The following is a 23182-nucleotide window of genomic DNA, read 5'->3' as shown; positions in this document are numbered from 1 at the left end:
CAAAAAGCTGATCCCACAGTTATAAATACTCAACTGTCCCACAAACTGCACCAGAGCACAGACAGAGTTCTGACTTCTGTCCTCTGAAGATGCCGGCCACAGAGACTGGCAAAACGTTAGGAAGAAAAACCTAAAGAACACGGCCAAACAGCCCGAAAAACCTACAACAACCATCACTGTAACTCTTTGGCGCAATATGCAGTTCCAATTTCTATACTGTAGTTCTAATTTCGTCTAAATATAGTTCTGGCATAGGCTTGAACTATGTGAAACTCAAAATAAATGTCTGCATAGCTGCATTACTGGTGTCTTAGTAGCTCCCAACAAAGCAAAGCTTTGACAGACATATTGTTGAAAGGATAGCTGAAGTATATTTACATCTCTTTTACTCTTTTAAGATCTTTCTACAGATCTGAATTACAGCTAAATATCTCTACCAGCTTTTTTATTAGCCATGAGCCAGGAAACATGGTTTTCAGGGAGTTCAAAATATGCTTGGGTAATCTGATTGACTTGCTGTTATTCTGGAATGAATAAATGAATAAATCATAGAAACAGCTGTCACCTTAGAATTAAAAAGTGCCATCCATGTGGCTAATGTCACTGATAGATTGCTTCCCAGAGCAGAACAAACTTGGCAACCTGATCCATAGTTTCACTGCTCATTTCTGAGAACTTAATTAGAATTGAGGTAGCTGTTTGTGGTTAAGTGTTACCTCTACATCAGACCTAAGATGTTTTGGCCTTCTTGTTGGCAGGTTCCTAGCCCCTGCTTGCCAGAGAACATCCACTCCAGGTGATGGACTTGCTGAAACCCTTTCTGCTATATAGGTCTGTTAGATGAGAAGAGCTCCATTTCAACTGAGAGATAAGAGACTTCCTACCTACTAGTTCTAAGCATCTGAAGTAAGCACCTATTTTATAGCTTTATTTATCCAGTACTTTTCACACTGGATATTTTTCCCTTAGCATATTCTATAGAAAGCATGCTTTGTATCTCTGAAATCCATGCAACTGAGACCCACCACCATCACCAGCAGCTATGTCATATGATGCTCTTTCAGTTGAAGTAATCTGTGGAATCTATTGAGCTAATTTTAGTTGAAATAATCTAACATCATGTTATCAAGAAGGTGACCAACAAAGAACTAAAGTGAGAAAATAATGAAACATACATACAAAGTGCAGAAACTAGAATATTTCAGAAATGTAATGTAAAAGAGAAAAGCTTCTTGGCTGAAAACCTTGGGAGGATGGTTTGAGATGAGTAGTTCCCAGCCTTGGTTTACCAGATGTTCTTGGACTGCAACTCCAAGAGGTGTTTGCCAGCACAGCCAGTGACTTCTGGGAGTTGCAGTCCAAAAACGTCTGGGGACCTAAGGTTGGGAACCACTGCTTTGGCCTGCACCATTGTTTAGAACTGCTGCATACAAAGTCAGAATAGCCATGGTGACATCCAGTCTCTTGTATAAGAGGAACAAGGAGAATCTGTGCACTTTCACTGAGACTCTGTTTGCAGTTGTTGAATGGCCTGAAGGATGGAATATAGATTATGTAGGACAGACGCATTATTCTTGTTTTATGTTTTGAGAATAGAAGTTGGAACTGAAACTTCAACATCCAGTTCTTGTAGTCTTCAGCCAGCTCTTTTACCTACTTTGAATGGGAGCTGAATGAAGTACGTTCAATAAAATCACATGCTGTGGGCAGTGCTGGCTTTTCTGTGATATACTAGTTTCCTGGAACAGTAAAAAGTTATTGCCCCCACTCCACCCACTTTCATAGTTCTAAGCACTGCAGTGTAGGAAGGATTCTTGTATTTCTGTTCTAATAGTTACATGGCTATTAACGAACTAAGAATGATTTCTGTAAAGCTAGACTGGCTGGCTGACTTTCAGAATTCAGCTATATCTTCCTAAATATATCTGTACCTGCATGTTGCATCACATAAATGCTTGCTAAGAACTTTTGTAACGGATCTCAACCTAAGTGTACCTTTTCAGAGGCTGCTGTGTGAGACAGTGCAAGATAAACAAATGTGCACACACCCTCATTCACATTCACATTCACATTCTCTCTCTCTCTCTCTCTCTCTCTCTCTCTCTCTCTCTGTGTGTGTGTGTGTGTGTGTGTGTATGTGTATGTGTATATGTCATGCATACCCAGAGATATGAGGAGGTTAGGTTTGGTGGTGGCACAGCAATGGAGCACCTTTCTCAAAGGAGCTGTGGTGATTGTCCTGTATTCCCAGTTAATGTATGGTCAATTGGTTAAAATACCACTGTGCATTAATTAGTTTTGTGTATAGGATGACCTATGGCTCCATCTTGCTTGCTATAGGAACTAGAGAGTGTGCATTTAAGGTGATCAGTCATGCTCACGGGTGAGATTGAATTCAGCTCATAGAAATTTTTAAATTTCGCTGTTAGTAATGGTAAACCAGTCGCTGTTTGTAGTTTTGTTGTAATAACAGTAATGCTTTAAAAATACTTGGCCACCATTTGGTCTCGTTGAGATGAGTATTTTTGAACAGTCAACATGGCCCATCTTTTGTGCCTGGTTTCTTGGTGCAATGCTTTTAGTCTGTTGTAGAATAACCCTTGTATCTACCTGCATTAGCAGGAAACTTTTAGCTGTTAACTCTGTTTTCTTGCCAGTCTTAGGCCTTGCATGTGCATGGCAGGATTTTGGGAATAAACCTGTTCTCAGTGTCATGTTGCACAAATATTTCCACATATGTAAAGTCAACTTTCTCATCCATGAATAAATGCAACAGGAAGAAGTTTTAAGTATTTTGAGAGTCTGTCACTGCTCTCCTTAGCCATTAACTGCTTGCTATATGACAATTTTTATGTAAAATATAGACTTCATAATTTGGGGGTAAACTACTATAAGTTTGATTATGGTAAATCGCCATAACATGGAGAGGACTTGATGGCACTTAACAAAAACATTGCTGAAATTATAGACATGTTTATGTCTGTAGATTTCCTGAATCTTCTGTCCTTATAAAGAGGCACTTAAGAGCATTTTCAAAGATTCTGCTGAAATATAAGGTGGGCAAACATTTTACTGTATTTTTTGCTCCATAAGACGCACCGGACCTTAAGACACACTTAATTTTTAGAGGAGGAACACAGGGAAAATATATTCTGAACCAAATAGTGTAATAAAATATTTAATAAACTATAACAGAATAACATTTGAACCCAAGCTGCCGCCAAACAATGCCTGAGAGTGGAGCTCGCTCCCAGCCTGTCTGATGACTTGCAAGCAAGCTAGTTCAGCTACTTGTTTCCGCCCACTGGTCGATTGGGGAGTTTCCTGGATCAAACGTGGGTAACCACCATTCCCCTGTGATCCACAGGCTTCACCTCCATTTCACCACCTCCTCGCGTTGGTTTTAACTCCCTGGGGGGTCCCAGACAGGTCAGAATTCAGCCCAGGAGACGGAGCCCCGTCCTCCTGCTGCTGTCTCGTTGCAGCGTCAAGCTGGAAGTCTCGGCAACCATTTTCTTGATTACTTGTATACAAAATGCTTACATAACCTCATTTCAAAGGATATTTTTCCTCGTGAACTTCCCTTATTTTCCAGCTTGTGCATCCATATATGGTGATTTGGAATACCGTGGTATGGATGAAAGTCTTTAACACTTAATTTCTTCACTGTACTCATTAAAATTATGTAATTCTCACATCAAAGGTGCTTGCAGGTTACGAGTTTGTAATCTTGTACAGTAGTATTAAAATAATGCACAACTGTGTGCCCTGTATTGTCATGAGCATATTTCTGTATTCGTCTTTTCCTTTTCTGTAAATTATCTGTAGACTAATTTTAAATGACCTAAAAAGATTGCCTTCTTCACGGATTGCTGCCTTGTTGTGGCGAAGGGGCTTGAGTAACTCAGGGAAGCTATGGGCTATGCTGTGCAGGGCCACTCAAGACGGACAGGTCATAGTGGAGAGTTCTGACTAAACGCAATCCACCTGGAGTAGGAAGTGGCAATTCCACTCCAGTATCTTTGCCAAGAAAACCCCATGAACAGAAACAAAAGGCTAAAAGATATGATGCTGGAAGATGGGACCCTCAGGTCGGAATGCGTCCAACATGTTACTGAGGAAGAGCGGAGGACAAGTACAAGTAGCTCCAGAGCTAATGAAGTGGTTGAGCCAAAGCCGAAAGGACACTCAGCTGTGGACGCGCCTGGAAGTGAAAGGAAAGTCCGATGCTGCAAAGAAAAATACTGCATAGGAACCTGGAATGTAAGATCTATGAACCTTGGTAAGCTGGATGTGGTCAAACAGGAGATGGCAAGAATAAACATTGACATCCTGGGCATCAGTGAACTAAAATGGACAGGAATGGGTGAATTCAACTCAGATGATTATCATATCTACTATTGTGGGCAAGAATCCCGTAGAAGGAATGGAGTAGCCCTCATAGTCAACAAAAGAGTGGGAAAGGCTGTAATGGGATATAATCTCAAAAATGATAGAATGATGTCAATATGAATCCAAGGCAGACCTTTCAACATCACAGTAATCCAAGTTTATGCTCCAACCACCAATGCTAAGGAGACTGAAATTGACCAGTTCTATGAAGACTTACAACACCTTCACCTTGGAGTTCAAAACGAAGCAGGGCAAAGGCTAATAGAGTTTTGTGAAGAGAACAAGCTGGTCATCACAAACACTCTTTTCCAACAACACAAGAGGCGACTCTACACATGGAAATCACCAGATGGGCAATACCGAAATCAGATTGATTATGTGTTCTGCAACCAAAGATGGAGAAGCTCAATACAGTCAGCAAAAACAAGGCCTGGAGCTGATTGTGGCTCTGATCATCAGCTTCTCATAGCAAAATTCAAGCTTAAACTGAAGAGAGTAGGAAAAAACACTGGACAAGTCAGGTATAATCTAAACCACATTCCTTATGAATACACAGTGGAAGTGAAGAACAGATTTAATGAACTAGATTTGGTGGACAGAGTGCCTGAAGAACTTTGGATAGAGGCTCGTAACACTGTCCAGGAGGCAGCAACAGAAACCATCCCAAAGAAAAGGAAATGCAAGAAAGCAAAGTGGCTGTCCAAAGAGGCCTTAGAAATAGCAGAGAGGAGAAGGGAAACAAAATGCAAGGGAGATAGGGAAAGTTTCAGAAAATTGAATGCAGACTTCTGAAGAATAGCAAGGAGAGACAAGAGGGCCTTCTTAAATGAACAATGTAAAGAAATAGAGGCAAATAATAGAAACGGAAAAACCAGAGATCTGTTCAGGAAAATTGGAGATATTAGAGGAACATTTTGTGCAAAGATGAACATGATAAATGACCAAAATGGGAGAGACCTCATAGAAGCAGAAGACATCAAGAAGAGGTGGGAAGAATACGCACAGGAATTATACCAGAAAGATCTGGATGTTCCGGACAACCCAGATAGTGTGGTTGCTGACCTTGAGCCAGACATCCTGGAGAGTGAAGTCAAGTGGGCCTTAGAAAGCTTGTCTAACAACAAGGCCAGTGGAGTGATGGCATTCCAGTTGAACTGTTTAAAATCTTAAAAGATGACACTGTTAAGGTGCTACATTCAATATGCCAGCAAGTTTGGAAAACTCAACAGTGGCCAGAAGACTGGGAAAGATCAGTCTACATCCCAATCCCAAAGAAGGACAGTGCCAAAGAATGCTCCAACTACCGTACAATTGCACTCATGTCACACGCTAGGAAGGTTATGCTCAAAATCCTCCAAGGTAGGCTTCAACAGTATGTGGACCGAGAACTTCCAGAGGTACAAGCTGAATTCCAAAGGGGCAGAGGAACTAGAGACCAAATTGCTAACATGCGCTGGATTATAGAGAAAGCCAGAGAGTTCCAGAAAAATATCTACTCTGCTTCATTGACTATGCAAAAGCCTTTGACTGTGTGGACCACAACAAACTGTGGCAAATCATTAAAGAAATGGAAGGGCCTGACCACCTTATCTATCTCCTGAGAAACCTATATGTGGGACAGGAAGCAACAGTTAGAACTGGATATGGAACCACTGATTGGTTCAAAATTGGGAAAGGAGTACGACAAGGCTGTATATTGTCCCCCTGCTTATTCAACTTATATGCAGAATACATCATGCGAAAGGCTGGACTGGAGGAATCCCAAGCCAGAATCAAGATTGCCGGAAGAAATATCAACAACCTCCGATATGCAGATGATACCACTCTGATGGCAGAAAGTGAGGAGGAATTAAAGAACCTTGTAATGAGGGTGAAAGAGGAGAGCATCAAAAATGGTCTGAAGCTCAACATCAAAAAATTAAGATCATGGCCGCTGGTCCCATCATCTCCTGGCAAATAGAAGGGGAAGATATGGAGGCAGTGACAGATTTTACTTTCTTCAGCTCCATGATCACTGCAGATGGTGATAGCAGCCACAAAATTAAAAGACGCTTGTTTCTTGGGAGAAAAGCGATGACAAACTTTGATAGCATCCTAAAAAGCAGAGACATCACCTTGCCAACAAAAGTCCGCATAGTCAAAGCTATGGTTTTTCCTGTAGTGATGTATGGAAGTGAGAGCTGGGCCATAAAGAAAGCTGACCGCCGAAGAATTGATGCTTTTGAATTGTGGTGTTGGAGGAGGCTCGAGAGTCCCCTGGACTGCAAGGAGAACTAACCTATCAATTCTAAAGGAAATCAACCCTGAGTGCTCACTGGACGGACAGATCCTGAAGCTGAGGCTCCAATACTTTAGCCATCTCATGAGAAGAGAAGACTCCTTGGAAAAGACCTTGATGTTAGAAAAGTGTGAAGGCAAGAGGAGAAGGGGACAGCAGAGGATGAGATGGTCGGACAATGTCATCGAAGCTACCAGAATGAATTTGACACAACTCCAGAAGGCAGTGGAAGATAGGAGGGCCTGGTGTGCTCTGGTCCATGGGGTCACGAAGACTCGGACACAACTAAACTGAAATTCTGCTGGCACCCTCGCTGGGAGTTTTCAAAACTGAACTAAAAACCTGGTTATTCAAACAGGCCTTCCCCCCAGTCAACTAAGTATTTTTTTCTTTTTTTTCCTCTTGTTTTTTGACTTTTGCCATTTTGTATTATATATATTACTTATACTGTATGCTGTTTTAATGTGTTTTAAATTATGTAAGCCGCCCCGAGTAGACGTCTAGAGGGGCAGGGTAAAAATTGAATAAATAAATAAATAAAGAACGACGAAAAAGATTGCATGGGAGTGCCAATACAGTATTGTATCAAAAATGTAGAGGCTGTTTCTTATGTGGTGCAGCTGAACTCAGTGCATAGGCCTGGCATCAACTTCTGTTCTTCATACTTCTGAAAGCTAAAGCCAGGTTTACATTGTTTCAAACTCTGAAGATTAATCCTGGTGTGGGTCTATCATTACTCATTCTGTTTAAATTGGTTGGGTTCCTTAGTTTGTGGATAGGAAAAAGAGAGCAGGAAAGAGGAGAGAAAAATCTTTTATCAGCATTTTTGTGCTGCTAATTAAACCCCCGAGGTTGTGTGTGCACACACCCCACTCATGTTCCTGCCCCCGTACCTTTAATAAGCATTCATTTTGACTGTCAGTCTCTAGTCAAGAACTTTAATTACTCAACTGTAGGTATTTTTCAAAAGTTTTGAATTTTTTAGAAATAAATGCTGTAAAAATCTGCACACACAGATTTGTGCAAGCTCGTTACTGTTCTTTGGCAAGTTGTACATGTAAAAAGCAAAGTGTGCTGTAAGTGGGTACCTTTGTTAACTCCAGAAGGCAAGTATGCACAAGCCCTCACTATACTTTAATTTTGTATACTGTGCTTCTGCCTGAGATGGGAGCCCTACATCTGGATTATAGTGGTTCAGAATGCAGAAGGCCTCACACAGTTGGGTGATTCCCCCATATGTATACAGAAACCTTACTCAAACCTTTCAGCCTCAGATTGAGATGTTGCAGCACAGAGATGTAGTTATCTACAACAGAACAGAAAGTCACAGAAGATGGTGGAAGTGATGCAGCACAAGCATACATGTATCAACATTGGGAGAGGTTAACCACCATTGTGTACTCATTGTTTTCAACCTTAAATATTGTCTTTCAATGTTTTAAGCCGCCTTGGCTCCTTTTCAAGGAGAAAGGCAGGGTTAAAAGTATTATAAAAAAACCCAAACAAACAAGTTGACCTATGTTTTGGCTAGTAAATAAACACAGGAACGTGCTGGGTGTGTATGTATGCTGCCCCAGCAGTGGTGTGCATTAAAAGCATCCTCCTTGCTGTTCTACCTCACTTGATGTTGGCCTAGTTTTCAGGCGTCTGTTATCTTGTAAATGTCCAAATGAATAGTAGTCATTCACTTTGCCTTTTCTTAAGGATGAGGTAACTCCTTTTAATATTTACAAAAATTACTTCATTGGTTGCCTTTTAGCAACAAAAAAAAGTTGTTGTGTGGGAGGGAGATGTATTGTTATAATCACAGAATTAATCCTGCATTAAATTTTGAAATGTTGGTTTTCTCTGGTATTATGCTGCTGTTATATACAAACATGATTTGATTCCCTGACGGCAGTCTCTGCTGAAGACTATTGCTGTCGCTGCAAAGGGGTTGTTTCTTTTCAAAATATTTCTTCACATGTGGTGGCTCCAATCATGGACTAGGACCAGGAAAAATTTTACAGCTTCATAGTGAGAACTCTGTTTAACACAACACGGTGAGGTAGGAAGATCACCAAATCACCCCAAGTATCAATTATGTGTGATTTGTTAGCTTGCAAACAGCTTTTTGTACACATGCACACAAATAAAAATTATGTTTGCAACAAATAGTTCTCTGTTCCTCCTCCTGGATTCCTTTTTCTCTGTGCAACAATAACCAAGCAAAAGAAAGAAAGAAGTAGTGAATGCAGACAGCAAAAGGCTGCCAGTAACCTTGGGGCTTTGAAACTTTGCAAATGTTTGTTTGAGTGAAATTCTCCTGTATATCACCGAATAAGAATGAGCTGAGGTCACCCTTGGCAAGAGGCAGCCTCCTTTTTTCCACACAAACAGCACAACATGAGAGAAGGGGCAAAATCAGTGGTGGTGGTGGGGAAAAGGAGGAATCTGGGAGGAGCTGGGATCAGGTTACTGTAAATATAATTTTTATAGTAACAAAATTTTATTAATGTATATGTATACAAAAAGCAGATTTCTTTGTTTGCAGGCTTTGAGAACATAAAGAGTCAAAGCTTCAGGATACTTTTGGTTTTCTTCCTACATCACAGCTTACATGTTGCACATTGTTCCCTGACTGAAGCTGCATAATTAGTTTTGGTTCCTATCCAGTGAGACTGGCCACTGGCTTAAGCCTCCTCTCTAGCAAAACCATAGGATCTCAACAGATTCCTGCTTGCACCAACTCTTTCCTTTTTCCATTGCTTGAGTTGTGTTACTCATGATGCTCACATTTAGAGGGTAAGCAAATAGCAGTGTGACAGTTCAGTCCTGTATCCAGTGGCTTCCTGCCTAAATCCGGTGTGGACCCTCCCCCCCTCCGAGATTTTTCCCATTAGTGACTACCTCAGTCACTTTCTCTGCATGAGATAAGAAACAGGCAAAAGATCTATTAACCCTCCAAATAAGTATCGTAGAAGCAGCAATGCAATTATTGTATTTATCTGTATAAAATAAAGATTTCTCTGTTTGTCTTTTTGGTTTAAAGTGATTTTTAAAAGTCAGTTCTTCACTGAATTATGCTGTGTTGCTCTTTTTTACTGTTCTGTTTAAATTGCATTCAAAGTAGTGGTGAATACCTTCCTCACACTTGAGGGATAGTCTCTCTGCCAGAGCCCACAGGGGAGTTGTAATATCAAATTTGTTGCTGACATTTGGAAAAATGGTGGCAAAAAGGCTGAGTTTTATTTATTTATTAGGTTTATATCCTGTATTTCCACTAAAGGATGCTGCTCTGAGTGGTTTAAAGAGTCTTTGAAAGGAACAAGAGCTTTAGAGAGCAAAAGGAACCTTAATAAAATAATATAAACCCACCCCACTGTAAAAATCAGCAATATACTACTTAAAAACATGAAAATTGGAAAAATACTTTCTCCTTAAAGCAGGCATTAAATCTTATAGGCAGTCAGCCGATGCACTATAAGTTCTTAATTTCCAGGTAAAGTGAAGATGATGGCTTGAAGGTGTTTTCTTGTCCTGTGGGAAATGGTCTTCTATCTCTGAAGGAGGGAGGAGTTGGGGCCCAGCCCAATTTAGCCTTTAAAACAGCAGCTGCAGCTGAATAGAAGGGTGGGTGGTGATTCTATGCAGTATGTTCAGTTCTATGCAGGGAATAAAACCGTATGACCTTCACTACCCCTTCACTCAGTTCGGCCCAAAGCTCCTGAAGGAGGTTGGCCCCAAAACTCTTTTGTTTTAAAAAAAGGAGATGGTGAGGGGGAAGCACCATGAGTCCACTGCTGCAAGGCTGCAGCCCTATGCTGTTTCTATAGTAGTATGAATGAAGTGGACCTTATGTCTGCATCGTAGGAAGCGCCACCATCCCCAACACCCCTTCAAGGTCTGAGGATACTCAGTGAGCAGTGTGTAACACCCTAACTGGCTGTTGTGGGGGTGGGGAAGCACGGCAGAGCCAGGGTTGGTGGGATGGGGTGAGGTTAGGAGTTCAGTCTTAAAGAAAAAGTGAAGTCCTAGAAAAGGGCTGCCTGGTTTATTGCAGCAATGAACAAAAGTAGTCCGTCCTTAACTTTAGAAATTTTCCTATTACTAACCATGGCAATAAACTAAAGGTTCGAAGTGAAACAAAAGCAAGAAGAAAGATCAGTTGACAAAAACTATGAGTTTGAGTCTGATTTCAACCCTCACAAAAACACTCTTTTCTGTCATATATGTCAGATAGGCTACATAGAAAAGGGAAAGACTAACCCCTTGAAAAGGATAATCTAGGTGCATTCCATGAAAAACCATTCTTAAAAAGCAGGGGCCAAAGTGGAGTTTGCACAGAATAATACAAGATCATTGTACTTTTAATCCAGCAGCAGCCCATTCCACAAAATATTTATTGCGGTGGTGATTGTGGGTCTGATTCCAGTGTGCCTTCCTTGGCACACACAGGAGTCTGCTACAGCAGCACCAGCATCTCTCATAAAAAGGAAGATCAAGGCAAACCCAAGAAGGTTCAAAACAGAAGCTTGAGTGCTATCTATTGTGTGACCTATCGAACAGCACCCAAAAACACCCCTGTGGTCAATACTCCCTCTAATTTTCAGCCCTGCTGGGCATGGCTTTGTCCCCACATGCACATGACTTCTTCCCTGCATGGGGTTCTTTTGCAACCAGATTCAAAGGGGCTGAAAACAGTCGCTGTGGGTGCGAGGAGGAGCCCTGCACAGAGGAGGGCAGAGTTGTGCACATGCACACAGGTGTGCACCTTAGAGCAGGGGTCCCCAACCTTGGGCCTCCAGATGTTCTTGGACTTCAACTTCCAGAAACCCTGGTCAGCAGAAGTGGTGGTGAAAGCTTCTGGGAATTGTAGTCCAAGAACATCTGGAGGCCCAAGGTTGGGGACCACTGCCTTAGAGGGAACCTTGGTGGTGACCCTACATTGCTGTATTGGCAATTTACCTCCTCGGGATATTTTCCAAGCTTTTTATAGCCATGGTACAAGGCCCCCCCAATTGAATTTGGAAGCACAGTTTACATTAAGAGTGGTAAAGTGATAGAATAGGCAACCCTGTATTTCTGAGCAAGGATGACAGTGGTTGCTGCAGCAGAGGTGGCCTTGATGCTTCATTCTGCGCTTTACACAGAGCTGGTGAAGAATTACAGGACCCCTGTTGGGACTGATTGGAGGGAGGCAAGGGCAGAGCATTGTGCCCTGTAACGGTGGGATAGCTATCTTTTCCTGTGAGTATGGTCACAAGAGGATTTTGGATAGCATCATTTAAAAAAATGTTTTCCACCAATACTTCTACCACAGCCTGTTGGTATGTCTTTGCTTACAGCCTGGGAATTTGCACAGTGTGTAGAGACTGGAAATAAAAGCAGAGTGTAACCACATGTGTATGCTGGATACAGTATTAGGAAAGCCAATTTTAACAAACACAAGGATAGATAGGATCCCATGGCAGGAAATCCTAACAGAGGAAAGGAATCCAAGATCGGTGGGAGTTTCTTTAAACGGAAACTCTAAACTTACAACAAAGAGTACAACAAGAAAAAAGATGGAAGACAGCAAAAAAGGCCAGTGTGGCTTCACAAACAGCTGAGAGGACCTCAAAACAAAACCATTTTGAAAATGTATTTATTTTATATATTTTACCCTGCTTTTCTTCTCAAAAGAACCCAAGGCAAAACCAAAGAGGAACACATATAGGAAGTCGAAGGAAGGACAGGCTACAAAAGAATACAGTAGTAATAAAGAATTGTAGGGATGGTGTGAGGAAGAGAAAAACTGAGAATGAGCTGATATTAGCAAGAGATGCTAAAACCAACAACAACAACAAATTCTTCAGATACATGTGTAGCAAAAGGCATAGAAAAGAAATAGTTGCTCAGCTGCCCAACGGGAATGGAAAAATGATAACACAACAAAAGCAGAAGTGCTTACTTCCTACTTTAGTTCTGTCTTTTCCCAAAAGACAATCTGTGACCCTCCAGACAAATACAAAGTTCAAATGGAGGGGACAGGATTGCATCTGGAAAATAGACCATTATTTTGGACAAGTTCAGATCTCCAGGGCTAAATGAACTGCATCCAAGAGTATTGAAGGAACTGGCTGAAGAACTCTCAGAACCACTGTCCGCTATTTCCTTGAAATCATGGAGAATGGGTGAATTGCCAGATGATTCAAGAAAGACTGGTGTCCCTATCTTCAAAAAGGAAGAACCAGGGAACTACAGACCAGTCAGCCTGATATCAACCTCAGGGAAAATTCTGGAGCAGAATATAAAGTGGCCTCTTTGCAAGCACCTTGAAAACAATACAGTAATATCTACAAGCCAACATGCATTTGTTAAGAACAAATCCTGCCAGACTAATCATATTCCATTTTTTAAAAATCAGGTAACCTTGCTGGTAGATGATGAGGATGCTGTAGATGTAATATATCTTGGTTTGTGAGGTGGATACACAGTTGGTTACAGGACTGTACTTGGAGAGTGCTTATCAGTGAGTGGCTCCTTCTCAGAATGGAAGAAGATAACAAGTGAAATACCACAAGATTCAGCCCTGGGCCTGGTGCTCTTCAACATTTTTAATTATGCCTTGGATAAGGGAGTGCAGGGAATACTTATCAGATTTGCAGATGACACAAAACTGGGTGGAATAAATACTTTTGAAGTTAAGAGAAACAAAATTCAAAGATACTTCAGTAGGCTTGAGCACTGAGTTGAAAACAATTAAATTTAACAGGGATAAGTGCAAAGTTCTACACCTGGGATGCAGGGACAAATGCAAATACACAGTTACAAGATGGGGGATACTAGCCTCAGTAGTACTGGAATTATTGTAGATCACAAGCTGAATACAAGCCACCAATGCAATGTGGCTGCAAAAAAGTCAAATGTTATTTTAGGCTGTCTTAACAGAAGTATAGTCTTCAAATCCTGTGAAATATTCATCCCCCTCTATTTAACACTGGTTGGGCCTCATCTTAAGTATTGTATTCAGTTCTGGACATTGCACTTTAAGAAAGATGCCAACAAACTGGAACAAGTTGAGAGCAGTGCAACAAGGATGATAAAGGGTACTGTAAACTAAGCCCTATGAGGAAAGATTGAAAGACCTGGGCATGTTTAACCATGACAAAAGAAGAGGAGATATCAGGAAAAGCTTCTTAAGTGAAAGAGACATATGACCATAAAACCAATTATTACTCAGGAGGTGGTGAGCACTCCAACGCTGGAGGCAGTCATGAGAAAATTAAACAAAGATATATGTCAGATTTGGATGCCTGCCCTGAGCAGGGGATTGGACTTGATGGCCTTATAGGACCATTACAGCTCCATTATTCTGTGATTCTGTGACCAAATAGCTAGAGGTACAGTGTGTGAGAACTTGATGACAGCTGGATGGGTGGGAAAGAGGAGAGAGAAATAGAAGTTATTTGCAAAATGATTGTTTTGCTTTAGCAGATCTCTCTTGTGTGCTTTTCTTAGTATAATTCAGCCACTCATGTCATTTCTGAATATTACTGTAAATAGGTGTTTACTTAAAAAGTCTTGGAAGGAACAAACAGCATATTTATTTATTATTATTTAAAGCATGAAGTAAGCCTGTAGTCAAATCTTCCAAAAAGCAAATATCCATAACTGAAGTTGAGTTGTTTGAGGTTTTCTTTTCTTTTTTCTTTTCATACAGATGCTAATAGTTTGTAGCTGAGTGACAGACCTACAATTTAATTTTTAGAAATCATCAGTCACATTTCAGAAAGCTCAGCTCAAAAGACTTTTGTGATTGAAATAATTTCCTGAAACCTGTTAGGTAAATACAGTATCTAGAATTCTATTAGTGTTTTGTAAGATTGACATAACTTGCCATGGTTAATTGCAGTTAATATACGAGGTCTGGGGTCACATCTTGGTTGTGCATTGGGGTAGATAACCAGGTATGTGACCAAGATGTGCCCTGGCACCTTCTCAACTGTATGTAAGCACCAGTAGGGTTCTGTTCAATAGGACACTAGTAAGAAACATACACTTATAACCAAGCATTGTAACAGAGTGTCATTACTTTTAATTAATAAGTAATCATCCAGCTTCAACTGTGGTTTGGATGTCAGTGATAGTTCTGTTAAATGCTCTTCTGGTACAGTTTTCATCTCATAAGTATAGTTAGGGGAAAGAATCCTCCAAACACCTATCATGTTTTTGTTACTCTTCAAAATTGGTCATTCACTTCCCTGCAGCCGTCACCACATCAGTGCCATGTTCATCTCTCTGTTTCCTCCTTAAGTGATGTCACCCCTTAAGGAAGGATCTTATGCCCATTATCACGATATTGCCAAGTCTGATAGTCAGTCAATCAGATCTTTCAAATGATGTTACCATTAAGAGCATATAAAGCCCATTTAGTTCAAAGGTAGCACTTATACTGGTCACATGGGCAGTCTTAACCAACTGGATAGCATTCTAATCAGTGATAATTTTAACAACTAAAATTTTTCTGCACTTTACTGCTGAAAAATATTGCTAAAATGAAATATCTGTGCCAATAAATTCTTCCCTATAATTGATCCCTATTTTGGCCCTGCCCTAGTAGGTGGATCTTGTTATGTAATACAGCCTCCCTATAAGTTAAAGGTAAAGGAATAAGATGTGGTCATGATAGAATAAGACAAGTGAAAAAAATTGAACATTTTCTTTTAAAGAATTTTTTTTTAAAAATCTGATTTTTAAAAATTCAGATCCATTTATTTAGTCGTTAAAATTCTCCCTCTTTTAAAAAGCTGTATTTGGTGATATTCAAAATACGTGATAGCTCAAATATTTCATTATGTAATAGAGGTTATAAATTGTAAATCTATATTATGAGATAATGTGCTAATATATTTTCATTTAAATAGCATATGTGAGTTCTTTGACTAACACCTTAATTTTATGAGGTTCCATAGGCTTCATTATAGATTATTTAGGCAAGTCTTTCTACTACTCAGTCTTGTAGATACCAGACAAAATGCAGTGCAAATTTTTTATAACCTTGCTCAGTGCATACTTTCAGGCTGTGGAAATGTCAGGGGAGATTAGGGGTGATGGAGTCATTCTGTGCAACGAGATTGTGAAAAACGTGTGCGCGCGTGTGTGCGCGTGCGCGTGTGTGCGCGCACACGCGCGCACACACAAGAATTCTGTTACTTCTGTCTGCCAGCAAAGGTCCATCAGTGTATATATCCCAATGGTAAACTGTTGCTAGTTGAGAAGTCAGGGGTTCTATTTTGTGTTGCTTAGTAGTTGCATGCTTTGTCGTGCAACAGAAAATGCTTAACTACCCTGTTTCCCCGAAAATAAGACATTAATTTTAATTTTTGCTCCAAAAAACACATTAGGGCTTATTTTCAGGGGATGCTTTTTTTATGTACCGTTTAAGTTTATTCAAATATGGTCATGTCATCTTCTTCTGGTTGCTGCACAATGGTGGAGGGCAGGCTTTCACTTAACTGGGGCTTATTTTGGGGGTAGGGCTTATATTACAAGCATCCTAAAAAATCATACTAGGGCTTATTTTCAGGTTAGATCTTATTTTCAAGGAAACAAAGGTAGCATCAATTTACTGCTGAAATGTTTGCCTGTCGACTAACACCAACATAATTATTCAGTTGTTTCCAGCCATTGTACCGTTATAGGAAGCAATTAAGCACTTTCGGGGGGGGGGATTGCATGATGAAATAAATACTTTTTGAATAGCGATTTGAATTGTGATTTAAATTTGGTTTAAATCAACTCCAATAATGTAAAAAGAACTGCCTTGTTGGAGGTGTGATTAAGTGTAAAGAGATCCCCTGGATAGTTGAGGGCTTGTGCTTTGTTTAGCATGTGATTTGGAATCCTGGTTTTACTACCTTTGGTTGTCAGAGGGGAGGAAAATTCCTGAAGTGCTCTCAAGGCAGCCATGTCCTGGGATGGATAGGAAATAGGTACAGCTCAACTTCCAGAGATTCCCTGCCCATATAAAACTATAGTGGTTTCAATCAAGGCTGCCATCTACATCAGTATCCTTGGGGTTCTTTAGTTTTGTAAACATGTTGTAATGCACAAATCTGTACCAATATAATTTTCTAAGTTTCTTTTCTTTCTGTATTCGAGTAAGTCACTGTAATAGAACTAAACTCTACTCCATGGTACATGTTATTCAGTTCTAATTTTAGAGATGGTGCTTGGAGAACTTGTAGTCTATGAAAATCCTTTTTTCTTTCTTTTTTTTTCATTTTATAAGAGAAATGGAACTGAACAATGAAACACGATTTTCAAAACATTTCTCACTGGATTGAATAGCACAGTGCCACTTCTGCCTTCCTGGATTTTTATGTCCCTACAGTCTGTCAAGTGTGTGATTTCAGGTTGAGAATCCTCCATAGATGTACTGTTATTTACAAAAGTAGTAATAATGAAGTATAGATGAAAAATGTAACAAAATGGTAAGTTATCCTGGAAGGTAGCAAGCCAACTGATAAGATTAGATCTCTTATCCCATAGCTGTAAAGCATGGGGCAAGAGACAGGTTTAGATACCTGAATTGGTGCAGTTTTTATGTTTGCAGAGAAGGGAAATCTCCATTTTGTCATTTTCCAGGTGAGCTTTGCTGAAGGTCATGTGATACTTGCATGACTCAAGCCATGAAGAGATTAGTTTCGTCTACCTTGTACTTCAAATCCATCTTTATTCTTTTTTGTGTAGGTAGCATCAGGTTGTATGATTATTTCATATACTTGTCCCTCGGCCAGTTGGGATGAAGGGGGAGGCATTGTTTGCATGCCCTTCTAGTCCGAGTCACATGTCCATTCAATGCATGCCATTTTACTGAGCTATTTTCAGTAAGTCTGTTTTCAGTGACAAAGAAAAACAGTCAATACCTTCCCCAGCACTACAGAAATAGTATTTTTTTCATGTGCTGACAAGTCAATTCTGACTTACAGCAACCCTTCCCCAGGGTTTTCCTGGTAGAAAGTAGTGTTCAGAAGTGGTTTAGCACTCCCTTCTTCTGGGACTGTGCAGTTTGCCCAAGGCCATGTAGGATGGCTCCATTCACCAGAGGCAGAGAGGGGAATCAAACTCCCATACCTAAACCGCTGATCTGTTCAGCCAGCCATAGCTAACATCAGACCTGCAAACTGGAATATTATTAAGGAAAGTTAAGCATGAGTGTGATTTGATTTTTAAAGCTATAATGTTATACCTCTCTGTTTGGCTAATTCTGAGAATGTGCTAGCCTCTTCTGAAAAAAGGAAAGAACTGTCTTGTATACTTGTATCCTAGCAAAATAAATTATTGTTGATGTTGGTAGCCACTTGATCCTCAGCCACAAGCAAATGAGGTCTATAGAACTGCATTTATTTACATTCACTCCTTGCAATCCTTGACTTCATTTCTCTCTTGTTTTCCTGTATAACGGTAAGCTCTCTCTCTCGCGTGCGCTCTCTCTCTGTGTGTGTTTGATTAAAATCAAATTGATTTAAATCACAACTTAAATCACAATTTAAATTTTAAAAATTGCTTTGACAATGTAAATTTTTTAAATTGTTAATTTTTAAAAAATTATGATTTAAACCAATTTGATTGCCACAGCCGAAGATATCCCAGGCAGTCCCTAGCCAGGGGCAAGGGCACCAGGACCCAGTCCACCATGCACGGTATCAAGTCCCAAGGTACTCACTGCACAGCTGGTTGTGACCAAGCAAAGGAGGGAGCACAAGCCTGAGAGCAAGATGCAGGAGACAAGCAGAGGCAAGAGCAGGGGCCAAGGCAGGAACAGGAGCAAATGCAGGAATACTGGAACACAGAGACTCTGGCACTCAGGAGCAGTGATGCAGGCAGCGCAGCCAAACACCTTTCTTGCTGAGGCAAGTGCTGGGAGGGAGAACTACTCCTTAAATAGGTCGTCCCCCCAGGTTTCCAGGTGAGCCTCATGAGTGGCCCAGCAGCTGCTACACAGGCCAGGGCTTGAGCCTGCAAACACCAGGCCATTCCTGGGTCAGGCTGGCCCTGACCCTAGGGCTGCCAAGGCAGTATGGGCCAGATCCTGATATTGATTTTTATTCAACCTGGCAGAAATCTTGACTGTTTTGCAGGGCATATTGAGCAGCACACCTTCTTCTGCCCTGAAAGGTGACATTTTATAATCAAATCATACTGAATGTAACCTCTTTCTGATAATGATGGTGTATCAAAGCTGTTTTAAGTAGCAATTGCAATAGTTTTTCTCTGCTTGTTGTTGCATGGTAGTAAAAACCTCAGTGGAAGTCTGTACAACTTCTTAATTTCCTAGCAATGTTTGTTTTTCATTGTTCTCCAGAATGCAGCAGCCAGACTGGTGGTTGGTTCAGGTAAATTTGATCACATCACTCCAGTGGAGCTCACCTCCACTGGTTGCCCATGGCGTCATGTTCAAGGTTTTGAAACTCACATACAAAGCCATAGTGTGGACCCATTTTACTTGTTGGAGCATCTCTCCTTAATATCATTTGCCCAACCCACAAGGTCATCCAAGTCAAGGCTCCTCCGGGTGGCCACCCCGAGGGAGGCTCATAAATATAAAAAGGTAGGGCCTTCTTTGTGATGAGTCCAACCTTATGGAATCAGCTTCTGGAGGAGCTCTGCCTAGCCCCCTCCCTGTGGACTTTTAAGAATCAAGTACAGTGGTGCCCCGCATAGCGACGATAATCCGTTCTGGAAAAATCATCGCTATCCGGATTTGCCGCTATGCGAAAAGAAAAAGCCCATAGGAATGCATTAAACCCCGTTTAATGCGTTCCTATGGGATTAAAACTCACCATTCTGCGAAAATCCTCCATATGGCCGCCATTTTCGCTGCCCGGTATGCGAGGAATGGGCGCGAAAACACTGCGGGCGGCCATTTTGGAACCTCCGATCACCTGTTTTTAAAACATCACTATGTGAAAATCGGTACGCGAAACAGCTTACTGATCATCGCAAAGCGATTTTTTGCCATTAAAAACATTGCAATGCGATCGCTTTTGCGATCACAAAAAACAAATCGCTATGCGGATTCTTTGTTAAACGGGGCGCTTGTTAAGCGAGGCACCACTGTAAAGATATTAATTTTCAGGGAGGCTTTCCACACCAACCTCAACTGACCACTTTCCTTCCCCCTTTTTCCCCTCTCTTCCCTCCTCCTCATCCCTCCACTCTTTTCCTTCATTTGCTCTTAGATTAGTTGGTGCCATCTCTTTTTTTAAAGGGTTTTTGTTATGAGTTTTTATATTTCTATTTTCATTTGTGGTTTCTGTTTTATGAGATTATAACCCTCCTAGAGTAGTGCTACGACACTAATGGGAGCAGGATACAAAATTAATGAATGAATGAACTCTCATTCTTTTGTTACTATGGTGAGCAACCTTTGCAGTAATTTTGCTGCATTATTGTTTTTTCCTAGGTCTTCTCAGTGGACAGACATCCCCCACCAACATTAAACTGGAGAAGCTAGACTCTCAACAAGTTCTGCAGCTTTGCCTCCGGTACCAGGAACATCTTCACCAGTGTTCAGAAGCTGTTGCCTTTGACCAGAATGCACTAGTCAAACGGATCAAAGAGGTACAGAGTATGTTGCAATTAAAGCAGGAAAGAGGCCAACTGAAGTGTCAATAATATCTCTAGTCAACTTGAGGTGGGGTGTAATAGCTGTTGTGATGGTACCTGGTCTAGGCCCCCTTCTATAGCACTCCACCAACTACTCTTGTTTTTTCCTGAGGTGGTTGAGCCCAAGAAAGGGTCAGTGATGGATGATGACTGTGGAGCCTGACAGAGACTGTGTTACTTCCAGAACCTCCAGATTACTCTGTTCTGGCAGTGTCTGCAATGAGTTAAAAACATATATAGCACCTCACTGTAAAGCCCATGTGCCTTTGGCTCACTTCCCAATTTAAAGCTGAATATGCTACTGTCTCTATTTTTTTGATTCTCTAAAAGAAATATATTGAACATGAATATGCTAATGTTGTTGGCTTGTTGCTTAATCAGCTCTTGCTTTTCATATGGAGTGCCCTTGATTCTTAGCGTGACTTAAAGCTTCCATATGGTTGGCTGAAGAATAAATATGATTCACAGTATTTGTTGAGTGACTGCAGCCGTTTATGATATTCTGAAACTTAATGAGATGAGAACCGTTTTTTTTAAGTACAGTGCTTTAAAATAACAAATGCCCTTGAAGCCAGCTAATTATACAATGTGCAACTGTATCTGCACAGTGCAATGATTAAGGTTACTTACATCCAACAGTGTCTTTAACTGCCAAACCTATTAAGACAGTCTTAAGTCAAATAAAGCCTGGCAATCACTTTCTCTCTGATGGCACTCGCTCTTGGCTGTAGCTGGCATGGGACATGAGTAGGGCAAGATGCAGCCATCTCTTCATTCTCTCTATGAAGGAAAGGCTGAAGTTTCCTCTGGGACAAATGGTTCAGGGTGTGTGGCTGCTTAGCTTGTGCAGAGCACAAGGCTAATCTGTGGACTGCAAAAGGGAGCTTTAGGTGTAAGTGTTTGAAGAGGATGTCTAAACTTTAGGCAGGTACAGCTGTAGAGGTGCTGCTGTATGTTTGATACCTTGTTAGATTTCCAGGATCAATCCTAAACAGCAGTGAGTAAAACCCATCAGTTTATATTCCTTGGAGAACAAGAAACTCCTCACTCTGGTCTCCCCCTGGCATGCACACATGGACATGCACGGAGGCATGCACACACACATGGAGGCATGCACACACAGTTGGAGACCCACTTTAACAAGGTGAGTGTATCAGGGAAGCTGAGGGCAATATTATCAGGGAGCTGAACTCCATTATGAGTCCGGACTCCTAATGTATCCATTAGGACAGTGGTCCCCAACCTTGGGCTTCCAGATGTTATTGGACTTCAACTCCCAGAAATCCTGACCAGCAGAGGTGGTAGTGAAGGCTTCTGGGAGTTGTAGTCCAAGAACATCTGGAGGCCCAAGGTTGGGGACCACTGCATTAGGAGCAGTATCCAAGGCAGAATGATCAAAGCTGAGACATCAGACTAAGATGCAACCATTCACTTCAAGAACTAATGGGCATAACAGCCAATGAGTGATGAGAAATTCTACTGGGTAGGAACAACAGCCTTTGGTCCCTTGTTGGGAGAAATGTGGCAAATAAATAAACAGTGGAAGGTGACTCTGATGAAGAGTTCATACCCAGTGGCAGTGACACTCAAGCTGACTGATTAGTATTGAGAAGGAGGCGGTAAGAGCAAGCTATCTAAATGTTTTATACCTCAAAAACCCAATGATAAGACAATCCAGAATGAAACAAGAGACAGTGCTGGAAAATGAGACTGCCAAGTGAAAGGTATTCAGCTACTGGATGAGTATGGGTACTGCTATTCTTAATTATGGAACTAGATCAAATCTGAAAGGACATTCAGCTGCATGATGCATATAATAGGAATTCTGAATTTAGAAGCACTAATCAAGATAATGCTTGAAATTCTAAAAAAAGTGTAATATATAACCATCAGAATACTTGATATGAAGGAACTAAAGTCGATTGGAATAAAACATTTGCAGTCAAATAATGGCAATATTTTACTCAACCCAAAAGAAACTGTAAGGCTTAAATACTGAAGCAAGCAGTAATGATAAGTAGAGATGGGAGGTCTGACTGAACATTTTAAATCAGACTTAATTCAAATCTTTGCTCCAGCTGCAGATACTGGAGGAGAAGAAATCGAAGCTTTTGTGCAAATATCCATCAGGAAATTGATCACACAACAAAATAGCTTATATTAATAAGCATGAGTAACTGGAATGCAATAATAGGAAATAAAACAGAACCAAATATCCTTGCAGAGTTATGTGTGAGAGAGAATAAGCAGGAAAGTGCTTCTTTGAATTCTGTGAGGTCAACAATCTGTTTATTGCAGGTACATGTTTCAAGCAATCAAACGTAGCACCATATAACACATGGACAGCACCAGATTGGAAGCAGAAAGTGAAGAAACATTATTGTCTGCCAAAAAAAAAAGGCTAGCAATCTACTGTGAATAAAGACCACAAACTGTTACTATTTAAAAATTAAAGCTGAGGAACAGTAAAGCAATAATTTGAATGACATTCCTGAAGGGAGAAATGTAGAAGGACCCTTCCTGTACCTAAAAGAAAACAAAAGCCTCAGTGGATGACAGACGAAACTCTTAAAATTAGTAACAAAGACAAGAAACAGAGGTAAAAGGTGAGAGAAATAGAGTCAGAATTCTTAGTGCACCTTTCCAGTAAATGGCACGTAGGGACAATCAGTACTGTTTTAATAAACAGCGGAAAGAAAAGAGGACATCCAAATGGGAAGACAAAATCTCTTCTATAAAATCCAAGAAATTAAAGGGAAATTTAAACCAAGATTAACTATGCTGAAAGATTAATGGGGGAAATACTTTATCTGAACAGGAGAAAATAGACAGGACAGGAATAATATATTGAAGAACTATAGAAAAGAGTTGTGAGAA

The 23182-nt window shown here is 40.7% G+C and overlaps 1 protein-coding gene across 1 annotated transcript in view; it reads left to right on the top strand.

The window, feature by feature from the left end:
* Positions 1–23182, top strand: part of BORCS5 (BLOC-1 related complex subunit 5) — a 63782-nt gene that overhangs the window by 21975 nt on the left and 18625 nt on the right. Inside the window, exon 3 of the mRNA XM_020785771.3 lies at positions 20103–20260. Within this exon, the coding sequence (XP_020641430.1) occupies positions 20103–20260 (158 nt within the window). The remainder of the gene's footprint in view (positions 1–20102; positions 20261–23182) is intronic.

This window comes from Pogona vitticeps, chromosome 5 (genome assembly GCF_051106095.1).
Source record: "Pogona vitticeps strain Pit_001003342236 chromosome 5, PviZW2.1, whole genome shotgun sequence".
Taxonomy (NCBI): Eukaryota; Metazoa; Chordata; class Lepidosauria; order Squamata; family Agamidae; genus Pogona; species Pogona vitticeps.
The sequence above is the reverse complement of the archived record's forward strand: the minus strand, read 5'-3'. Positions and strand labels throughout refer to the sequence as shown.